Source organism: Bos indicus x Bos taurus, chromosome 2 (assembly GCF_003369695.1).
Source record: "Bos indicus x Bos taurus breed Angus x Brahman F1 hybrid chromosome 2, Bos_hybrid_MaternalHap_v2.0, whole genome shotgun sequence".
Taxonomy (NCBI): domain Eukaryota; kingdom Metazoa; phylum Chordata; class Mammalia; order Artiodactyla; family Bovidae; genus Bos; species Bos indicus x Bos taurus.
The window spans coordinates 908,566-929,534 of NC_040077.1; the positions used below are offsets into that span (position 1 = coordinate 908,566).

General features: G+C 43.0%; 1 protein-coding gene across 1 annotated transcript in view; it reads right to left on the minus strand.

Annotated features, from left to right (window-relative positions):
- Nucleotides 1-20,969, minus strand: part of CYFIP1 (cytoplasmic FMR1 interacting protein 1) — a 108,693-nt gene that overhangs the window by 62,283 nt on the left and 25,441 nt on the right. The window contains 8 exon segments of the mRNA XM_027554365.1: nt 1,667-1,771; nt 8,465-8,593; nt 8,679-8,775; nt 12,419-12,600; nt 13,440-13,541; nt 13,729-13,806; nt 14,378-14,467; nt 14,543-14,665. Coding sequence (XP_027410166.1) covers nt 1,667-1,771; nt 8,465-8,593; nt 8,679-8,775; nt 12,419-12,600; nt 13,440-13,541; nt 13,729-13,806; nt 14,378-14,467; nt 14,543-14,659 — 900 coding nt within the window. The 5' untranslated portion in view covers nt 14,660-14,665.

The window sequence follows — 20,969 nt, forward strand, 5'->3', positions numbered from 1 at the left end:
TACCTTCTTGCTAGAACCATGGTCATTAAAAAAAAAAAAAAACTGCATTTCTATATACAAGAAACAATTAGGATAAATAACTAAAGAGAAAAAAACTGCAATAGCATCAAAAAATAAAAGTATGTAGTATTAAATCTAACAAAATATGTTAAGACTTCAAAACAAAATATTACCAAAAATTCTAGAAAAATTTTTAAAGTTCTAAGTGAATAGAGAATTATGTTAGGTTCATGTATTGGAAAACATGGTATTTTTAAAATATCAATTTTCCCTAAATCGATCTACAGATTCAACAGAATCCCAAACAATATTCCAAGAGGAAAAATGGTTTATGAGTAGTATGTGCATGTGTGTGTATGTCTGTGTGTAAATCAGCAAGTCAATTCTAAAATATATTTCAAAAGATAGAGGGACAATGCTCAAGACAACCATGGAGAACATAACTTGATGACCTGCTGGAGACTTACAGCAACTAAGCCAGCACAGGTGCAGACCAGTGGGGCAGAGCAACTTAAGGCAGAGTCATTCACATACAGACACCTGCTTTATGACCCAGGTGACTCTTTAGAGCAATGAAGGGAAAAAAGAGTCAACTAGATATCCACAGGAGGAAAAAAAAAATCCAAGACTGTCAACCCTCTCTCTCACAGCATATATTACATCAATTCCAGGGGGATTATAAAGCTAGACAGAAAAGGAAACAATGATGCTACTAGAAGGTAATGCAAAAGAAAATTCTCAAGAGTCTGTTTTATCAAAGAGTTCTTAAAGTGGACATCAAAGATGAATATATCGGACCACGTTAAAATTAAGAACCTCAGTTCACCGATGACTCTTCAAGAAAGTGAAAAATAAGAGCTACAGAGGGGAAATGCATGTATTTTAGGACATATGTGTCCGACAAAGGATACATACCCAGAATACGTAAAGAACTACAAACCAACAGGGAAAAAAAAGAATGAGAGACTTGAATGGACACTTCACAAAGAGAACACACAAAGGACTAATAATACCGTGAAAAGCAATCAGGGAAACATCAACTAAACCACAAGGAAACTAGCCAATAAAATCTCAAAGACAAACAGGCACACCCCTCAGGATGCCCCCCTTGGTGATAATATGAAGCCCCAAGAATGCTCACTGACTGCTGGTGGTGATGCAAGTCAGCACAGCCATGTGGGGGAACTGAGGCTGTATCTACTGCACTGAAAATGTCCATTCTATAGATGAATACGCAATCCACCACTGGGTGCTCATCCAGTAAAAATGTGCACAATGTGCACACATCAGAGCAGCACTGTTCACACAAGCCAAACGCAGAAACAATCTCATGTTCATCACAGAATGGATACGTAAATTGCAGGTTAGTCATAAAATGTAGGGCCACACCACAGTGAAAAAGTAAAAACTATAGTTGCAGGTTCCCATAGGGACGATCTGACAAAGTGGGGGTAGCCAGACACAAAAGAATACATATGGCATGATTCCTTTAGACAAGGTTCAAATTCAGGTAAAACTGCTGTAAGAGCAGGAGACAGTCTACTCACATCCACCCACCTGCCAACACTGCATTTCCTACTTTGGACCAAAGTCACAGAGGTTGACCTCCCAAAGCGCAAACTGCATACACTTCAATAAAAAGGTTTATCTAGAAACTGCAACTCACCTTGAAGTATTTGTCGATTTTGGATAAGTTTATTCTTTTCTTGGCATCTAGTTTATAAATGTTGCTGACACTTCCATCCATCAAATATAGACCAAACCCCATGACCTGAAAAATCACAAAATGGCACATAAAGCTTAGACCTGCAGGTTTAATTATCCATAAACACACTGCTATAGTTCTTAACTTTGAAATGACAATTCATTTTTATTTCAAAAAGCACTTTTTAAAAAAACTGTAGCTGACCTACAACCCTATGTTAGTTCCAAGCGCACAACACAGTGAGTTGATATTTCTATACATTCAAAAATGATCACAATAATAAGTCCAGTTACCAATGGTCTGCCACGCAAAGACAGACAATATTGACCACAGTATTTCCAAAGCAGTATATTTCGTCCTCTGGCCTCACTTACTTTGTAGCCAGAAGTCTACACTTCTTAATCTGACCTATTTCATTCACTCCTCCATACCACAATTGGGAACCTCCTGTCCTCTGTATCTATGAGTCTGTTTCTGTTTTATGTTTGTTCATTTATTTTTTTAGATTCTACATATAAGTGAAATCATATGGTATTTGTCTTTCTCTGCCTGACTTATTTCACATAGCATAATACTAAGTACATTCACAAATGGCAAGATTTCATTTTTTATGCCTGAACAACATTCCATTATATCTAAATATATAGCTATATAGATATCTATAAGGCAATGGCACCCCACTCCAGTACTCTTGCCTGGAAAATCCCATGGATGGAGGAGCCTGGTAGGCTGCAGTCCATGCGGTCACAAAGAGTCGGACACGACTGAGCGACTTCACTTTCACTTTTCCCTTTCATGCATTGGAGAAGGAAATGGCAACCCACTCCAGTGTTCTTGCCTGGAGAATCCCAGAGACAGTGGAGCCTGGTGGGCTGCCGTCTATGGGGTCGCACAGAATCCGACACGACTGAAGTGACTTAGCAGCAGCAGTAGCAACCTTCTTATGCATCTATCAATGTACACTTAGGCTTTCATGTCTTGGCTATTGTTAACAATGCTGCATATATCTTTTTTAATTAGTATTTCTCTTCATATAACTATCCAGAAGTGGAATTGCTGGATCTTACAGTAATTTTTTTCATTCTTTGAAGAACCACCATATTGTTTTCAGTCATGGCTGCAGCAATTTACATTCCCACCAGATTTCAAACTGTACCAGCAATTCCCTTTTCTCCACTTGCTTGCTAGCAATTGTCATCTCTAGTCTTCTTGACAACATCCATTCTGACAAGTGTGAGATGATACTTCACTGTGGTTTTGATTTGCATCTCCCTGATGATGAGTAATATTGAGCATCTTTTCATGTAGCTCTTGGTCATCTCTATGTCTTTGTAAGTAATGCCTATTCATATCCTCTGTCCATTTTTAAATTTTTTTTCACATTGAGTTGTTCAAGTTCTTTCTACATCTCAGATATTAACCCTTCGTTGAAAATACCATCTTCATTCAGTACATGGTCTTTTCATTTTGCTGATAGTTTCCTTCAAAGTTTTTGAATTTGATGTGGTCCCATTTGTTTATTTTTTCCTTTGCTTCCCTTTTCTGAGGTGACAGATCAAAAAATATACATATGTTGCTAAAACTAATAATGTCAGAGAGTTTTCTTCCAGGAATTTTATGGTTTCAGGTCTTAACAATTAAATCTTTAATCCATTTTGAGCTTGTTTTTGTATATGGTGTGAGAAAGTAGTCCAGTTTTCCCAGCACCACTTATTAAGAGGCTGTCTTTTCCGTCACATATTCTTGTTTCTTTTGTCATAAATTGCCCATTAAGTGTGAGTTTATTTCTGAGCTCTCCGTTTCACTGATTTATGTGTCTGTTTTTGTGCCCTACCATCCTGTTCTGAGGACTTCCCTGGTGGCTCAGATGGTAAAGCATCTGCCTACAATGTGGGAGACTCGGGTTCAATCCCTGGGTTGGGAAGATCTCCTGGAGAAGGAAATGGCAACCCACTCCAGTGTTCTTGCCTGGAAAATCCCATGGACGGAGGAGCCTGGTAGGTTACAGTCTATGAGATCGCAAAGAGTCGGACACGACTGAGCGACTTATGATGACTATGATCCTGTTCTGAATTTGTGGTATAGTTTGAAATCAATTACATCAAACTGGAGTGTGATACCTCCAGTTTTGTTCTTAAAGCTTTCTCTCATAAGATTGTTTTAATTGGGGTCTTTTATGTTTCCTTACAAATGTTATAATGATTTGTTCTAGTTCTGTGAAAAATGCCAATAGTACTTTGATAGGGTTGCACCAAAACTGTAGGTTGCCTTGGGTAGTATGGGAATTTTAATGACGTTAATTTTTCCAATCCCCGAAACAAAACAGATCTTTCCATTTGTTCATGTTGTCTTCAATTTCTTTCAACAATGTCTTATAATTTTTCAGAGGCCAGGTCTTTTACCTCCTTGGTTAGATTCATTCCAAGGTATTTTATTCTTTTTGATACAAATGGGATTTAAAAAAAAAAATTATCTTTCGGATAGTTTGTTGTTGGTATATAGAACCACAATGGATTCCTATATATTATTTTACATCCAGCAACTTTACTGAATTCATGTATTAGTTCCAAAAGCTTTTTGTGGGTATCTTTGGGATTGTCCACGTATAGTATCATGGCATCTGCAAACAGTAACAATTTTACTTCTTCCTTTCCAATTTGGATTCCTGTAATTTCTTTTCTCTCTCTGACTGATGTGGCCAGGACCGCCAATATTATGCTGAATAAAGGTGGTGAGAGTGACCAGGCATTCTTGTTCTGTGCCTAATCTTAGAGAGAATACACTTTCACTGCTGAATATGATGCTAGCTGTGGGCTTGTCATACGCAGCCTTTATCATGCTGAGGTATGTTCCCTCTATATCCACTTTGTTAAGATTCTTTATCATAAATGGATCCTGAATTTTGTCAAGTTTTCCCCACATCTATTGAGGTAGTCATATGATTTTTATTTTTCGATTTGCTAATGTGTTATCACATTAATTGATTTACAATTATTGAATTATTCTTGCATCCCTGGAATAAATCCCAGTTGATCATGGTGTATGATCTCTTTAATGTACTGAATTTGGCTTGCAAACATTTTGTTGAGGATTTTTGCATCTACGTTCATCCATGATATTGGACTGTAATTTTTGTGTGTGTGATATCTTTGTCTGGTTTGATATCAGAGTGATGACGCCTCACAGAATGAGGTCAGAGCTTTCCTTCTTCTTCATTTTTTGTGGTGGGTGGGGATATTTTGAAGATAGTTGTTAACTCTTCCTTAAATGTCTGATAGAATTCACCAGTAAAGCCATCTGGTTCTAGGCTTTCATTTGTTGGAAGTTTTTTGATTACTGATTCAATTTCATTAGTGGTAATCAGTCTGTTCATATTTATTTTCTGTTTCTTTCTGATACATCTTGGTAGAATGTACGTTTCCAGCACTTTATCCATTTCTAGGCTGTCCATTTTATTGGCATATAATTGTTTACAGTAATCTCTTATAACCTTTTGTATTTCTGTGGTGTTGGCTGTAACTTTTCATTTCTGATTTTATTGATTTGGGCCCTCTTGCTACTTTTCTTGAGGAGTCTAACTAAAGGTTTATTGATGTGTCTACTTTTTGAAAAGCGAGCTCTTAGTTTTACTCTTTTCTATTATTTTTAGTCACTATTTCATCTATTTTTCACTCCAATCTTTTATTATTTCCTTCTACTAACTTGGGGTTCTGCTTATTCTTTTGCTAGTTCCTCTAGGGGTAAGTTTAGATTGGTTATATGAAATTTTTCTTGTTTCCTGAACTGCTTTTGCTATGTCCCACAGATTATGGAACACTGTGTTTCCATTTTCATTTGTCTCCAGGTATTATTAAATTTCTTCTTTGATTTCATTAGGGACTCCTTAGTTCTTTAGTAGCATATTGCTTAGCCTCCACATGGTTGTGTTTTTTTTGGATTTTTTTTTTTCTTATAGTTGATTCCTAGTCTCATAGAAGATGAAGCTCCAACACTTTCGCCACCTGACGTGAAGAACTGACTCATTGGAAGACACCCAAGCAGGAAGAGAAGGGGACGACAGGGGATGAGATGGTTCAATGGCATCACTGACTCAATGGACACGAGTTTGAGCAAGCTCCAGGAGCCGGTGATGAACAGGGAAGCCTGGCGTGCTGCAATCCATGGTGTCGCAGAGTTGAATACAACTGAGCGGCTGAACTGAACTTGCTTCTTTATAGCCTGGCATCAACTTTTCCTCCTTACTGATGTAACTTTGGTCTGGCATCCACTTCCAATACAGTCCTGTCTCATCTACATTACAAACCTGCTCTGGTAAATATAAGCCTTCATCAGTAATTTCTCAAAGCATTTCAGGAAATTCCCAGGCAGCTACCCTATCTGCACTAGCTATCTTGCCATTTGCTTTTATGTTGTAAAGGCTGACTAGCCTTGAACTGATGAAACTAGCCACGGCTGGCATTAAAAGATGCACCCTCTGATTCTTTACTGTGGTTCTTTCTCCAGTCTTCACAAAGGCTTTTAGCTTTCTTTTGAATCAGCATTGAGTGGCTGACCCTGCATCTACACACTGAGAAGTTCCTCAATCTCCTCTATCATTTTTCTATACTTCTTCAACATTATTGCTGACATCACAGGCACAGCAAACTTCCACGTTTCATGATTTTGTCCTTGTTCTTTAGAATTGTGCTGTTAAGTCTTGTAGTCTATTTTGTCTGATATAAGTATTGCCACCCTAGCTTTCTTTCCACTTCCATGAAATATCATTTTCCATCCCCTCACTTTCAGTCTGTGTCTTTAGATCTAAAGTGAGTCTCCTGAAGGCAGCATACATATGGGTCTTATTTTTTAACCCATTCAGCTACTGTGTGTTTTCTATTGGAGCATTTAATCCACTCACATTTAAATTAATTATTGATAGGTACTTCCCTAGTGGCTCAGCAGTAAAGAATCTGCCTGCCAATACAGGAGACACGGGTTCAATTTCTGTGTCAGAAAGATCCCCTGGTGAAGGAAATGGCAACCCACTCCAGTATTTTTGTCTGGGAATTCCCATAAGCCCACAGTCCATGGAGTCACAATGAATCAGAGATAATTAGCAACTAAACAACAACGTGCTTATTGCCATTTTATTCATTGTTAAGTTCTTCAGTTTTTCATAGTTCCTTTTCATTCCTTTCTCCTCCTTTTGCTCTCTTCCCTTGTGATTTGATGACTATCTTTAGTGTTAGGTTTAGATTTGTCTTTTTTGTGAATCTATTATAAATTTTTGGTTGTGGTTATCATGAGGTTGATATATAACAACCCATATATATGTATATGTATGATTAAGTTACAATCTCTTAAGTTTGGGTTCATTCTACTAACTCTGCATTTTTACTCCCCTACCAGCGCTTAATGTTTTTTTACATCATGTTTTATATCTTTTTTGTATCCCTTAATTATTTATTATGAATATAGGTGATTTTACTACTTCTGTCTTTTAACCTTGCTACAAGTGGATCTACTACTTTTACTATTTATCTTTTCCAATGAGATTTTTCTTTTTGTAATTTTAATATTTCTAGGCTTGGTAAAAAGTATTTTTAAAAGCCCCTCAGAAATTAATGGCTTCACGTGAAGCCATTTTATGTGACTTCTTGTTTCCTCTTACATGTATACACATCAGCTCCACCTCTTCTGAAGCACAATGCAATAATAAATGTGAATTTCCAAAAGCACCTATTGCCAGGGGGTTCTTGTACCAATAGGTGCAAACAGAATGTTTCTAATATCATAAAGCACTCCACTGGACAGTGCCCATTTTCTCTGATCCCTCCATGCAGTTCTCCTACATGGAAGAAATCTTGGAGCTGGGCCCACTTGCTTTGGGCCAGCAGGACATCCAGCACAGGGTCCCACAGAGCTGCCCTCTATGAAGGTAGAGAGCAGAGTGAAGAAAATAGCAGAACCATCTCCTCAGAGCTACTCAGTTTTCCTGGGTTCTCTCCAATGTATATATTATTAAACTTTCATTTGATTAAAAAAAAAAACTTCTCATTTTCCCAATGAGAAACATCATTGAAAACCTCCCCAATTTGAAACAGAGTAATAATGAGGAATATGTTAAATGGCATGATTCTTGAACAACGAAAGTCTACTATAATCATGGTGACGTGCATGTGTGCTAAGTCATTTCAGTCATGTCCAACTCTTTGCAATGCTATGGATTATTGTAGCATGCCAGGTTCCTCTATTCATGAGATTCTCCAGACAAGAATACTGGAGTGGGTTGCCATGCCTTCCTCCAGGGGCTCTTCCCAACCCAGAGATCAAACCCACGTCTCTTATGTCTCCTGCACTGGCAGGCAGGTTCTTTACCACTAGAATAACCTGGGAAGCCCAATCGTGGTGACACAGTATACTAAATCTCTAGGAACTACATCCCTGCCAAGTAAAATCTGGCATAATCTCTGCTACAAGAAGCTTTATGCTGAGAAAAGTCCTTGACCAAAACCTCCTTATCTACAAGCACCTTCTCCAGGAATTGGCATGAGATCTATCTGACACTGGGCTCAAGCTTGGGACACACTCATGGGAATATGTCAAGGATTTGTAGCGCAATCTGCATGTAAGGTGGAAGATGCTGTATGTACACACACACACACACACACACAAGCATGAGAGAAAAGGTTGGCAAAACAATCAAGTTCAGCCTATTCATGAAAAGAAGGCTGCCCCTTTCTCATGGTGCTGTTGGCAGTCTTCCCTCAACACACGTACTTTGAGAAGCATGTGTTTCTCACTGGGCGTCAGGTACATTCTATTCTCATAGTAATCCACACAGAGATTCACGATGTCTGCTAAGAGCTCTTCATAACCAGAAATCACTTCAAGCTGCTGCTGCAGAGACTGAAACACAAAGATCTATGTCACTGACCACTCTCTGCCCCTCAGCCCCCTGGCAATGTGCCCCATCAGCCAGAGTGTGAGTTACTTGTGTGATCTTGTTGTGGTTGGCCAGGAACATGGACAGATTCTGTGATTCCTGGATGGACTGTGGATCTGCCATTTTACGTAAAAACTGAGCAGCCCTATAAAACAGGGGGAAAAAAGGGTTAATCAACCAACATGCTTAATGACATTAAACAAAAAAAACAGCCTGGCAAAATCAAAATTACTTTACTACTGCCACAGTTATCTGTACAAATGTGCATCATAGACGCTGGTTTCAATTTCAGCCTCCTCCAGCTTCTCCCCTGAACTCCAGTTAAGTCTCTCTGCAACGTGGACAGCTCATGAACCCACTGTCCATAGCTGATGGACTTCCTCAGAGAAGTGGCACCACCACTCACAGGTTTTCCTGAAGGGCACTAACACAATGGCCTCTCACATTGGCTCCCCATCCCCAAGTCTGAAAAAGGCTGACACTCCCTCCTTGAGTCCAGTGCTGAGTGACACGGATGGCCAGCACCATTTAGGTTCTCTGTTGGGAAACTTTTGGGCAGCCAAACCTCCCATCAGTCAGGGACCACACCACACACAATTCTGTGCCAAAGGTATGAGACAAAATCCTGCTTCCACCACCAATGTGCAGCTCCATCTTGGACAAACCTAAAGATCTGGTACCAAGTCTAATATGAGAAGTGGGTTTTCCCACACCATCAAGCAATATTCTAACACCAGCTGGGTGGCCTGCAATGAACTAAATTCTGACACTGCTGGAAGACAGCATCAGATCCCATGAGTAGGGCAATGTATGGGAAAAGAATGGGGCTTCCACGGCCTCTCCAATCACCACTCCACCAAACTTCCACATATTCACCAACCTGGAAGCTCTCCGAACCCTGTCCTTTGGGGTTTTTAATGGAAGATTCCTCATAGAAAAGTGTTTGATTAGATTACTGACGCTGGCAATGGGTTCAACCCCCAACCCCTCTCTCCCCACTGAGGTCAGAAGGGTAGGACTAAAAGTTCCAACCCTCCAGTCCCGGGGCTGATTCCTCTGGTGACCAGCACCATCCTGAGGGTACCTAGGGGCTTTCCAAAATCACACTAACATAACAAAAGAAATTTTATTGCTTTCATCACAGGAAATTCCAAGGGTTTTAGGAGTTGTGCCAGAAATGAGGATGAATATACACTTCTTGTTATATATCAATACATACCCCCTGAACTCTCCTGACTCTCACCATATCTGAAAAACAAGACCTATATGACCTACTCATGGGCTGACAAGGGAACAGTGGACACAGAAGGACCTGTATGCTGAGGTCCAACAATCCTGCACAACACGGGCTGAGTCTCTAGTTTTTACAAAGCAGTATGAAAGCACATAAGAGGACTCTGCACTTCTAGGGCTTCCCCAAAAAAGTTTAGGACCTGTCTGTACAACCTAGAACCTTGAGGGTCGTACTAAAGAAAAGCTTTCATGGCAAAGACTGGTAACCTATCCCAACTGTCATTTCCTTTCCTTCCTGCTTCAAAATAAGCCCTGAATTTCTGTAGTGCAGCAACGAACCTCATCTCCACATTGGGATCAACTGCTCAGCCATGAAAAATAAGGCAAAGCTTTGTAAGGCACTTGAAAGTTTACTTATAAGAGATATTGTAGGGCCTTCAACTCTCCTTCCTTTCTGCTGACCTGAATGCAGAGATGACACCTGGAGCTCAACTAGCCATTCTGGGCTACAAGGCAACACATAAAGACAGCAGGAGCCCTGGTTCCTGAATGGTCGGGAACCCACTTAGCTGCAGGCCACCTAAATCAGGACATTCCAGGTGAGAAATAAACTGTAATCTTGCTTATTTCTGTAAGTTTTTTTTTTTTTTTAATATATGCAGTAAAATAATATTAACTGGTACATTTACATTCTTTTTTAAAGAATGTATAGTGTCCACTTTATTGATTTGAGTGATTGTTGAAGCTGCAAGAATGGAAATTAAGAAAAGGACCAAAAATACCTATTTTTATTTTCCTTAAGCCTCACCATGACAATATGGGTTATCGGGAACTTACACTTAGAAGAAGTTGTAACTACCAGCTACATTCAAATAAAGTGTTTTTTGGTTATTTTTTTTTTTTAATAAAAAGTGTTTTGAATGTTGACTGTGGGTGTAAGGGCTGGGGATGAGTAAGGGTTATTGTCTGGGAAAGTGAACCAACAGATTGTCCACAACAGAGATCACAGCAAGAGAATGCTGGAAGGATGAAGATTGCCTCAGCCATCTTCTGTGCTCAGGGGAGCCTGGAGGGCGGCAAAGATGGTGGGCAACTTCTGAAGGGGGTGCCCAGGGGCCCTCCAATGGCCTTCCACAGAGCAGTCCCATCTTTAAACTGTTTTCCAGACTGGGCTTTGAAATAAAGGTGCTACTGCTAAGAGAGAGAGAAAAGAAACCTTTTTAAAATGAAAAACCACTGGTGCTGTCTACCTCCCCATTCCTCTGATAGAGTCAGAAAGGCTGACAAAGCTGATCAAAAATCATGCAACAAGTGATTTGTGCCATCAGGAGCAGAAGCTATTCTCCTGGACTGGGAAGCTCAGAAGCCCCATGCTCCACCAAGAGTCTCACACACTTGAAATCCCCGAACACTGGCATCAAATGGAGACAACTCCAGACTCTCCTACTGGAGAGGAGTTAACGGGACCATTCAAAAGATGCTGTCATTCTGAAGATCTACGCTTGCATGCAGAGCCGACTCTTGGTGATGAATGGAACACCTGAACTTATTTCACATGAACAATGAGTTCATGTGAGATCTAGCTGGGAGATCGACCTGCACCCCCACTGCTGACCCAAGCTCAGATCTGTTTCGTGCGGCATCTCAAGTTGACTTCATTTTAAAGACACAGCAGTGGTTGCATGATTTTAGATGTGTATTAGGGTTCAGGGTAGGCTGCTCCCAAATATGCCACTGTGGCATACTGATTTATTCTGAATTAGTTACTTAAACAGCTGCAGCAAGTACATTCTGACCTCCTCTGTGCCCCTGAAAGCAGGAAAGAAACCTCCCACATGAAAGGTAACCTCCCTGTACCAGGAGGTCAGGAGGCGTCCTCATCACCAGAGGCTGTGTGAACAACCTTCCTACCTCCTCACTCACTGACCATGCCAACGCAAACTTCTCTGTCTTATCAATTCTTCACAGGCTACTTTTTCTTTGTTTAAAAGGTTACTTCTTTGGGTGTCATATCTTGGGACCCCCCGCCATATTTATTAAATTAAATTTGTTTTGCTCTTATTAATTTCTGCTTTCTTAAAGGCAGTTCTCAGGCAAGAACCTAGAAGAGCACAGGAGAAATCACTTTGCTTTCTCTACAAATGAAACCACAGCCTATTCAGATGCAAAGTAAATCTCTTCTAATTCACTTGTATAGCTAAGTTTCATTGTCTAACAAAGGAAACAGAAGTCAGCATCTCATTCCAGCCAACTTGTTTTAACAGTCTAGGGCACAGACTTTCCCTAGAGAGTTGGTTACAGAACAGCTGCTCTGATCTACCTGCCACCAACATACTCAGTCTTACAGACACACTGCTGTGACGTGCCCACCTAGACCAGACGCGCAGGCTCAAGGCAGCACATCATCCTCTAGGGTGATGGGAGCCCAGAGCTCCCTCCACACATAGGACTACAAGAATGCTTTGTGGGGCTCGTGATCTGTCTCAGGCCCAGAATGGCCCTTGTGGGTGCCGCACCCCCCACACAAAGGCGCCCGGGAACCCAGGTGCGCTCACCTCTTGTAGGCTGAGTGGTCATTCTTCACACTGCACTTCATGTTCTTCAGCTCGTCCAGCACAGCAAACATGTTGATGAACTTGCCCAGGGTGATCAGGTAGGCTTCGGACACGAAGTCCTTCCTTCTCTCCGCATGGCACAGGCGCCTCACCTCCCCACAAAAACGCTCAATGGCATTTCTCTGTACAGAGGAAGCAGGGACAAATACACTGCTTTCAGGGACGGGCCAACCCCAGACTCAGCTCCAAGCACAGAGTCCAGACTCACATTACTCGCTGAGGAAATGCCCAACCAACAGGTGCATATTTACAGCTCAGGTAAAGAGACATTTTCTAGAAAGTGATTTCCACATGTCTTTGCTCTATAACAATCATCATCGATTTTGCACTTTACCAACTATGTCCCCAAAGTAAAAGAATTTTGTTGACTATTCCGGCAAAGTTACTGAGCAAAATGCTGCAAAAGAACATCTGTAAAGCAGATTGCTTTAGCTTTCAGAGTTGAAAAAGGGAGTGGGAGGATTTCCACATGACAATTTTTTAAGATAAAACAAAACTCATCATCTAAGGAGTTTTATCTTCTCTGTTTGCTAAAGGAATCTATAATAAAAAACTCACACACATTTAAGTATGTCTTTAAAAATCCAGGAAGGCCCCTCCCGTAGCCACCCTGCCTAACCCAAGGGCCAGAAGGAGTCAAGACCAGGGTGAGGCCCACCAGAGCAGACAATGGGATGAAAACACGTGAAAACCAGATGAATCGAAAGTACAAGCATACTGATAGAAAGCAGTCTTCATGCAGGAAATACAAAGTCACTCTCAAGGGAAGGAGAGAAGTGAAACATAAAAGCAGCATTTATTCTGAAGCAGCCAGTCAAGCTTCAGCCTGTCAAAGGTTTAGTTCCCTTTGGCCTCAAAGCTGTTGTGACCGTCTGAATTTACATGCAGTTTGTTTAGTCAGGACATGGTGCCAGCGCCCCACTCTCTGCACTAAACCCCTGGGATTATTTCACCGTTTTACCTGGAAGTACATAAAATTCATCAGTTTCGTGACCTCAGGCTCAAGGACCTCCACGGTTTTCTCATAAATTTCAACTCTGTTAGGCTGTTCATTACATTTCACCTGGAAGTAAACAAGCACGACCGAGAGAGGCTTCAACCCACAGAATGTGAGGAGTTGCTGGAGGAGGGCAGACCAGAGGTGGGGTGTGGTGTGACTGGGCAGGAAAGCCTGGAAGGGATGAGGCCTGGTCTGTCTGGAGTGGGGTGTGCCCAGTAGGGGTGGGGTGGAGTCTGGCTGGGACCGGCACCTGTGGGATGGCCCGAGAGCAGCTTCTCCAGGTGTACAGCATGACAGCATATTCTTGGCCTTCCTCCAGCATCTCATTCTGCAAGGGTATACCGGGCAAATCAAAGGCAAGCAGAACAGTCACCAAGTGCTAACATATACAGCCATAAACCAGAGGGAGAGGCGGGGAAGCTGACTACAGTCTGAAATATTTTTAAGATGCGTTAAAATGTTCACAAGGTTTGATCTAGTAACTTCACTTGTACAAATCTAGCCGGGGAGAATAATTATATATTTAGGAAGATATTCATCATAGAACTTATTATAAGAAAGCAAGGCAAACTAAGTAAACATGCTTCATCTGGTTTAATGTAATGACATACCAAAATGTTCATTAAATTATTAATATACATAGTTATAACAGCAATGCAATTCACTTCTGCGATCTAAATCCCATATGGGTGTGTGGCTGGTATGCTTGACCACAAGTATAAACAAGGGAGAGTGGGCTTGCTGATGCTGACAAAGGTTTTCTCTGGGCCACAGAAGCCAGATTTTCAGAAAGAGCATGCACTGTTCTTAGTAATAGAATAATACCAAAAAAAAAAAAGACATTTGCCATTCAGATGTGTCAACCCCCTGCCCTCCCACTGAGGAAAACATGTAGTTACCATGCTAGAATGGACGGTTGCTTGTTCAATGTATCTTGCAATGCCGGTAACAAATGCATTTCTGTCTTCAAAATTAGTGTTGAAATTTGGCTGGAAGGAAAAAGAAAACCATCACATGGAGGTCAGCATCACGGGTCACGTGTCCTGCAGCTGTCCAGCACCCACCTGGTAGAGCAGTGAGGACGGTGGGGGCTCGATGCAGGGCTGCTGGTCAGGCAGAGGCAGCTCTTCCAAGAGGTCCACATTGGACAATGCATCCTCCAGCGTCACTTGGGCCGCCATCCTGGCCTACGACCAAACACAAAGCCCCCTGTGCTGTGAGGAAGGGCATGACAGTCCCTCCAGGGTGGGGTACTTAGGGTCCTGCTCCCCTGTGCCTTCTTCTTAGGGAGCTGGGGCTGGCAAAGGCATCTTAGACTGTCCCTGGGGCCTGGCATCTCTCTCGGGCCTCATCAGCAGGGGAGTCACAGCACAACTGCTGCTGGTCATGGTATAGGGCACAAGGGCCAACACACGTGCCACGGCTTCCTGCCACCTTCCTGCCACCCTCCCACCTCAGGGCCATCATCCTGGAGGGCTCTCCGAGAGGGTCTGACAACCCCTTCACTGAGCTGGGGGCAGGAATAGTTCCTCCAGTACTCTGTCTGTCCTCAGGAGGCCAGCACAGCCTCGGATGGGCAACAGTGCTTCCAACCAATGACGCTTTCCAGGGGCTTCCTCCAAGCAGGGCCACACGCTCCAGATGGAGATGCACAAAGCCAGTGCCCTGACTCCAAGAATGCAGGACAGCCTGCACGGCCCAATAAGGTGAGGGCCTATAGCTAAGGAAAGGAAATAGGGAGAGGGCTACTGGCAGAGGACTGAGAGCCTGAACTCTGTGACTGCCATACAGAAGCACAGAAAAGGAGATGGACTTCATCTGATACATCTATGCTGGCTCCAGAAGGGAGGAGTCAACATACTCCAGCTTGCCTCCCGCTGAATGTTGCTGTGATCCTGCATGGGACTCAGGGAGCAACTCTAACTCCAGATGGACATGTGAAGCAGCCCTGACCCCAGCAGGATACGTGGGGCAGCTACATGGACAGCTATGTTCATTCTGAGATTGAAAAGCAGCAGGCAGGCTGGGCAAGAACACTGAAAGAAAAGGAAGAGGTACCCAGCTGCTCTACTTAGCACTGGGCACCAGACAGGCATGGGTGTGGAAGTATTTGGTGAGGCAGGTTTCCAAAGCCTCAGCATGCTGGTCAGAGGACCAAAAAGGGAAGCCCAGGGCACTGGAAAGCCCCAGGGACAATGTGGAGAGGAAGAAGCTTGGAAGACCAAGCCCACAAAGTTGGTCAGAAATGTCACCAGGCTCACCCTCAAGCTGCACATGCGTGGATCTGATCCTCACATCCCAAGCCCTGAGACCAGAGCCAGGTCCCAGACGGCCATAGGAGGCACACACAGGACAGATCCAAAAGGCACTGCTGAGCTCCAAAGACAGCAGTGACACTGCACCACAGTCCAGAGAGGACAGGTCAGAACTGGCGCTTAAATCAAAGCAGGTTGTTTGCCAGCTAAAACAAAAACAGCATTTCCTAGGATTTCGACAAGACCCAGAGTCTCATACTATAATATCCAAAATGTCCAGCTGCAATCCAAACTACTCAGTAAAGAACCAGTAATGTCTTAGCTCCCACAGGAAAAGATGAGCAACAGATATGCCAAAATAATACAGATACTACAATTATCTACCAGACTTAAAGTACCTACTATAACAATGCTCTAAACAAACATGGCACTCCTGAAGTGAACAAAAAAACTGAAAGTCACAAATAAATACAAAAATAACCGAATGGAAAATTAGAACTAAAAAATACATCATCAAAAAATCTACAAATAATAAATGCTGGAGAGGATGTGGAGAAAAGGGAACTCTCTTGCACTGTTGGTGGGAATGTAAATTGATACAGCTACTATGAAAAAGAGTATGGAGAATCCTTAAAAAACTAGGAATAAAACTGCTATATGGCCAAGCAATCCCACTACTGGGCATATACCCTGAGAAAATCATAATTTAAAAAGACACTTGTACCCCAGTGTTCACAGCAGCACTATTTACAATAGCTAGGACATGCAAGTGACCTAGATGTCCATCGACAGATGAAGGGATAAAGAAGCCGTGGTACATATACACAATGGAATATTACTCAGCCATAAAAAGGAACAAATACGAATCAGTTGAACTGAGGTAGATGAGCCTAGAACCTATTATACAGAGTGAAGTAAGTCAGAAAAACAAATTATCATATATTAACACATATATATGGAATCTAGAAAGATGGTACTGATGAACCTATCTGGAGGGCAAGAATGGAGACACAGACATAGAGAACAGACTTGTGGAGATATAGGGGAAGGGCAGGGTGGAACAAATTGAGAGAAGAGCACTGCCACAGATACACTATCGGGTAAAGAGGAAGCTAGCGGGAAGCAGCTGCTCAGCACAGGCAGCTCCGCTGGGTGCTCCGTGATGACTTAGAGTGCTGCGTGGGGGTGGGGGGTGGCAGGGCAAGTAGGAAGGCATGCATGTATACACATGGCTGATTCATGATGTTGTATTCCAGAAACCAATACAACACTGCAGAGCAATTAGCCTCCAATTAAACATAAATTTAAAAAATTACAATAATGAAATTTAACGAACTCCCCACAGGAGCTTAAAAGCAGAGAAAAGATTCAGTGAATTTGAAAACAGAGCAACAGAAATAAGCTGAATTGAATGACAGAGGGAAAAAAAGATTGAAAAAAATGAAGAACGTTGAGGCCCGAAAAAAATGAAGAACCTTGAGGACCTCTAGAACAAGAGAAAACTATCAAACACTGTCTCATAAAAATACAAGAACAAGAACAAAGTGTCTCAGCTGGATAAACAGTTGAAAACAAGACTGAAAACTTTGCAAATGTGTGTACAGATTCAAGAAGCTCAGCAGACCCCAAACAAGACAAACCTAAAGAAATCCCTACCCAGACAGATCGCAGTCACACGGCTGAAAAATAAAGACAATGAAAAAATATCCTAAAAATAGCCTGACCAAAGTGGTTCATGACCTAGAGAACAATAATTTGTGAGAAATAAATTTCCATTGTTTATAAGCCAAAAAGAGAGAGACGGAGAGGGAGGGATCTAAGAGGAGTTAAAAAATAAAATGCAGACCTAAATCCAAACATATCAATAATTAGGTTTATCAAAATAAGCTGAAACACACCAATTAAAGACAGAGATTGTCAGAATGGATTTAAAAACTCCTGACCCAAGCCTATGCCAGCTGTAAGAAACTCATTTCAGACATAATGACACAGGTAGCTGATAGTAAACGGGGAAAAGAGAAACCAAGCAGGACTAGTCAAAGGAAGCTGGACTACTCAAGTGTCAGAGAGAGCTGGCTTCCGAGCAGGAAATGCCCAGGGATAATGAGAGGGGTGCACAACGGAAGATCATTCAGAAAGGAAACAACCACGCTCAGTGTGAATGACTAACGAGAGAGGGTCAAACCAGGCAAACCCCGGCAGCCCCGAAAGGAGAAGTAACTCCGCCCTGGAGACAGTGACAGCTCTCAGCCAGCAACAAGATCAGCAGGACGGGGAGGACAGACACCGAGGGAGCCGAGGCCTGAACTCCTCCCCCAGCCCAACAACAGCACAAGATCCATTCTGCATGGTTCCCACCATCCACGTTAATGCTAAATATAGCAGATATTCTTCACAGCAATGAAAAAATCTCCCTTTCATTACCAACTTCCTTCTCTCATCACAACTTCCTATTCCACACACTCAGGAAAGGAGGACATCCAGGACAGGGGTGCACAGAGCCAAGTCTTCCTCCCGGTCACTGCCCTGCAGAGCCAGCGCAGGGGCCCCAGCGGTGCCCATACAGGGCACCTCAAAGCTGACGGGCTCCAAGGAGCCAGGCTGCCCAACAAGGTCCCTGTGGTCCCTCAGGGCTGCCTGGCCTTACCTCCGTGCCTCTCACCTCCACAGGTCAAGCCAACCACCCAGGAACAACCATGCAGCCCACACGACCAGTTGCCCTAGCTTTCCACTCAGTGCCCATGGGACCTGCTTCCTCCCCACTCTCTGCCCAGGACAGGCCTGGATCACCCACTGACAGGAGAGGTGGTGCAAGAGAGCTGCAGAAAGGCTCTGTGACACGCTTGGGTCACACCCTAGGACAAATGTCAAATGTTCAACTTATTTCAAATCAGTGTTTAAGGACATTTTTGTTTGCTGTGGTTTATATATACAATGGAATATTATTTGGTCTTAATAAGGAAGGAAATTCTGACACATGCAACAACACAAATGAGCCCACAAGTCATGCTAACTGAAATAAGCCAGTCACAAATGGAAGAGCACTGCACGATTCCACTCAGAGGAGAGGAGCCAAACTCAGAGAAAAAGTCAAACGGTGGTTACCCAGGGGCTGGAGAAGAGGAAACTGGGGAATTACTGTCTAATGGGCACAGAGTTCCAGTTTGGGAAGATGGGAAAAGTTCTGGAGATGGATGGTGGTGACGGTTACACGACAGTGTGAATATTTAAAATGGTAAATTTTATGTTCTGCATATTTTACTACAATTAAAAATTAGGATAAAAAAATTATCAATATTTATGGCAGATAAATCAGAAAATAAAGAAAAAGTAAAGGAAATTATCCATAATCCTCTGATCCCTCACAGAAACAAGACGATATCAGTTATTCTGTAAGCTGCTTTTCCCTTCCAACTTCCATAAAAACACTGAAGTTGTTGAACATTCTCTCACAGCATCCTTTAATCTTTGTGTGAACTACCAGTCAAGGCTCTCTTATCACACACAGAGGCTCTTTCCTAACTGTTGCATTTTCTTCTCCGTGCTTTTCGACCACGAACACACCCTACAAACATCCAATTCCAGGGCCACGGGCGCCTCCATGACTGGAGCTCCAGCCTTGTGCTTCTTCCACAAAGAAGAAGCAGGTGTCTGCCTCATCTGTTCAGGAAACCTGAAACCGTCAGTTCTGAATTCAAGTCCCCAGTCTCCATCTCACCGGTTTCTTTGACACCTCCCAATTTCACCTCAAGATTCCGTTTAAATCCACTTACTTTTCTCCATTTCTAGCAGCCACTCCCTTCTCAGGGGTGGCCCACTGCCCCAGGAATAAAATCCACGCTCCCTGTCCCTGGTCCAGCCACCCCAAATCCAGAATCCTGCCAGCCTCACCACCTTCAGCTCACTGGGGTTTCTTCTCAGCACAACACAGGGGCCTTGTGTGCCTGGCCACCCACCGCACGGCCCTGGGACAGAGCCTCAACTGCACCTTAAGGACTGACACGCCTTTGCAGTGTCAAAAGCCACAGTGCCAAAGCCCAAGAGTGTAACAAAAATAACACATCTGGAACACACTCAAAACCTCCCCTGCTGCCATGCAAGACTTCACAGTTTAACAACTCAATTACATTTCTGTCTCCCTTGGCTCAGCTCAAATGAGCTCAATCCCCTCCACAGCTTGGGGCCTGGTCACAGCAGGATGGCATGTGACCACAGGCACAGAGGGAAGGCCATGTGAGGACATGGTGAGAAGGCGGCCGTCTGCAAGTCAAGGAGAGGCACCTCGGAGGGAACCAGCCCTGCTCACACCTTGATCTCAGACTTCTAGCCTCCAGAGCTAGGATAGAATACTTTTCTATTGCCTAAGCTGCTTGCCAACAAAGGTCCGTCTAGTCAAGGCTATGGTTTTTCCAGGAGTCATGTATGGATGTGAGAGCTGGACTATAAAGCAAGCTGAGCACCAAAGAATTAATGCTTTTGAACTGTGTTGTTGGAGAAGACTCTTGAGAGTCCCTTGGACTGCAAGGATATCAAACCAATCAATCCTAAAGGAAATCAGTCCTGAATATTCATTGGAAGGACTGATGTTGAAGCTGAAACTCCGATACTTTGGCCACCTGATGTGGAGAGTTGACTCATTTGAAAAGACCCTGATGCTGGGAAAGATTGAGGGCAGGAGGAGAAGGGGACGACAGAGGATGAGATGGTTGGATGGCATCACCGACTCAATGGACATGGGTTTGGGTAGGCTCCAGGAGTTGGTGATGGACAGGGAGGCCTGGCATGCTACCAGTTCATGGGGTCGCAAAGAGTCAGACACGACTGAGTGACTGAACTGAACTGAAAGCTGCCTAGGGTATGGTTTTGTTTCAGTTTGGCTTCTCAGGTGGCACTAGAGGTAAAAAAAAACAAAAAACAAAACTCGCTTGCCAACACAGGAGACATAAGAGGTGAGGGGGGTGACCCCTAGCTTGGGAAGATCCCACTCCAGTACTCTTGCCTGGAGAATCCCACAGACAGAAGAGCCTGGAGGGCTATAGTCCACAGGGTCACAAAGAGCTGGACAGGACTGAAACAACTTAGCATACATACAGCCTGAGCAGACTAACACAGCTAAGACTGAGTAGAGCGGAATTGCCCAGACAGGGTACCTACCCCCTCGTGCTGACTGGCCACTAAAACCACCCTCATGCTGGCATTTTTCTGACACATACATACTTGATGCACAAAAAGCAGA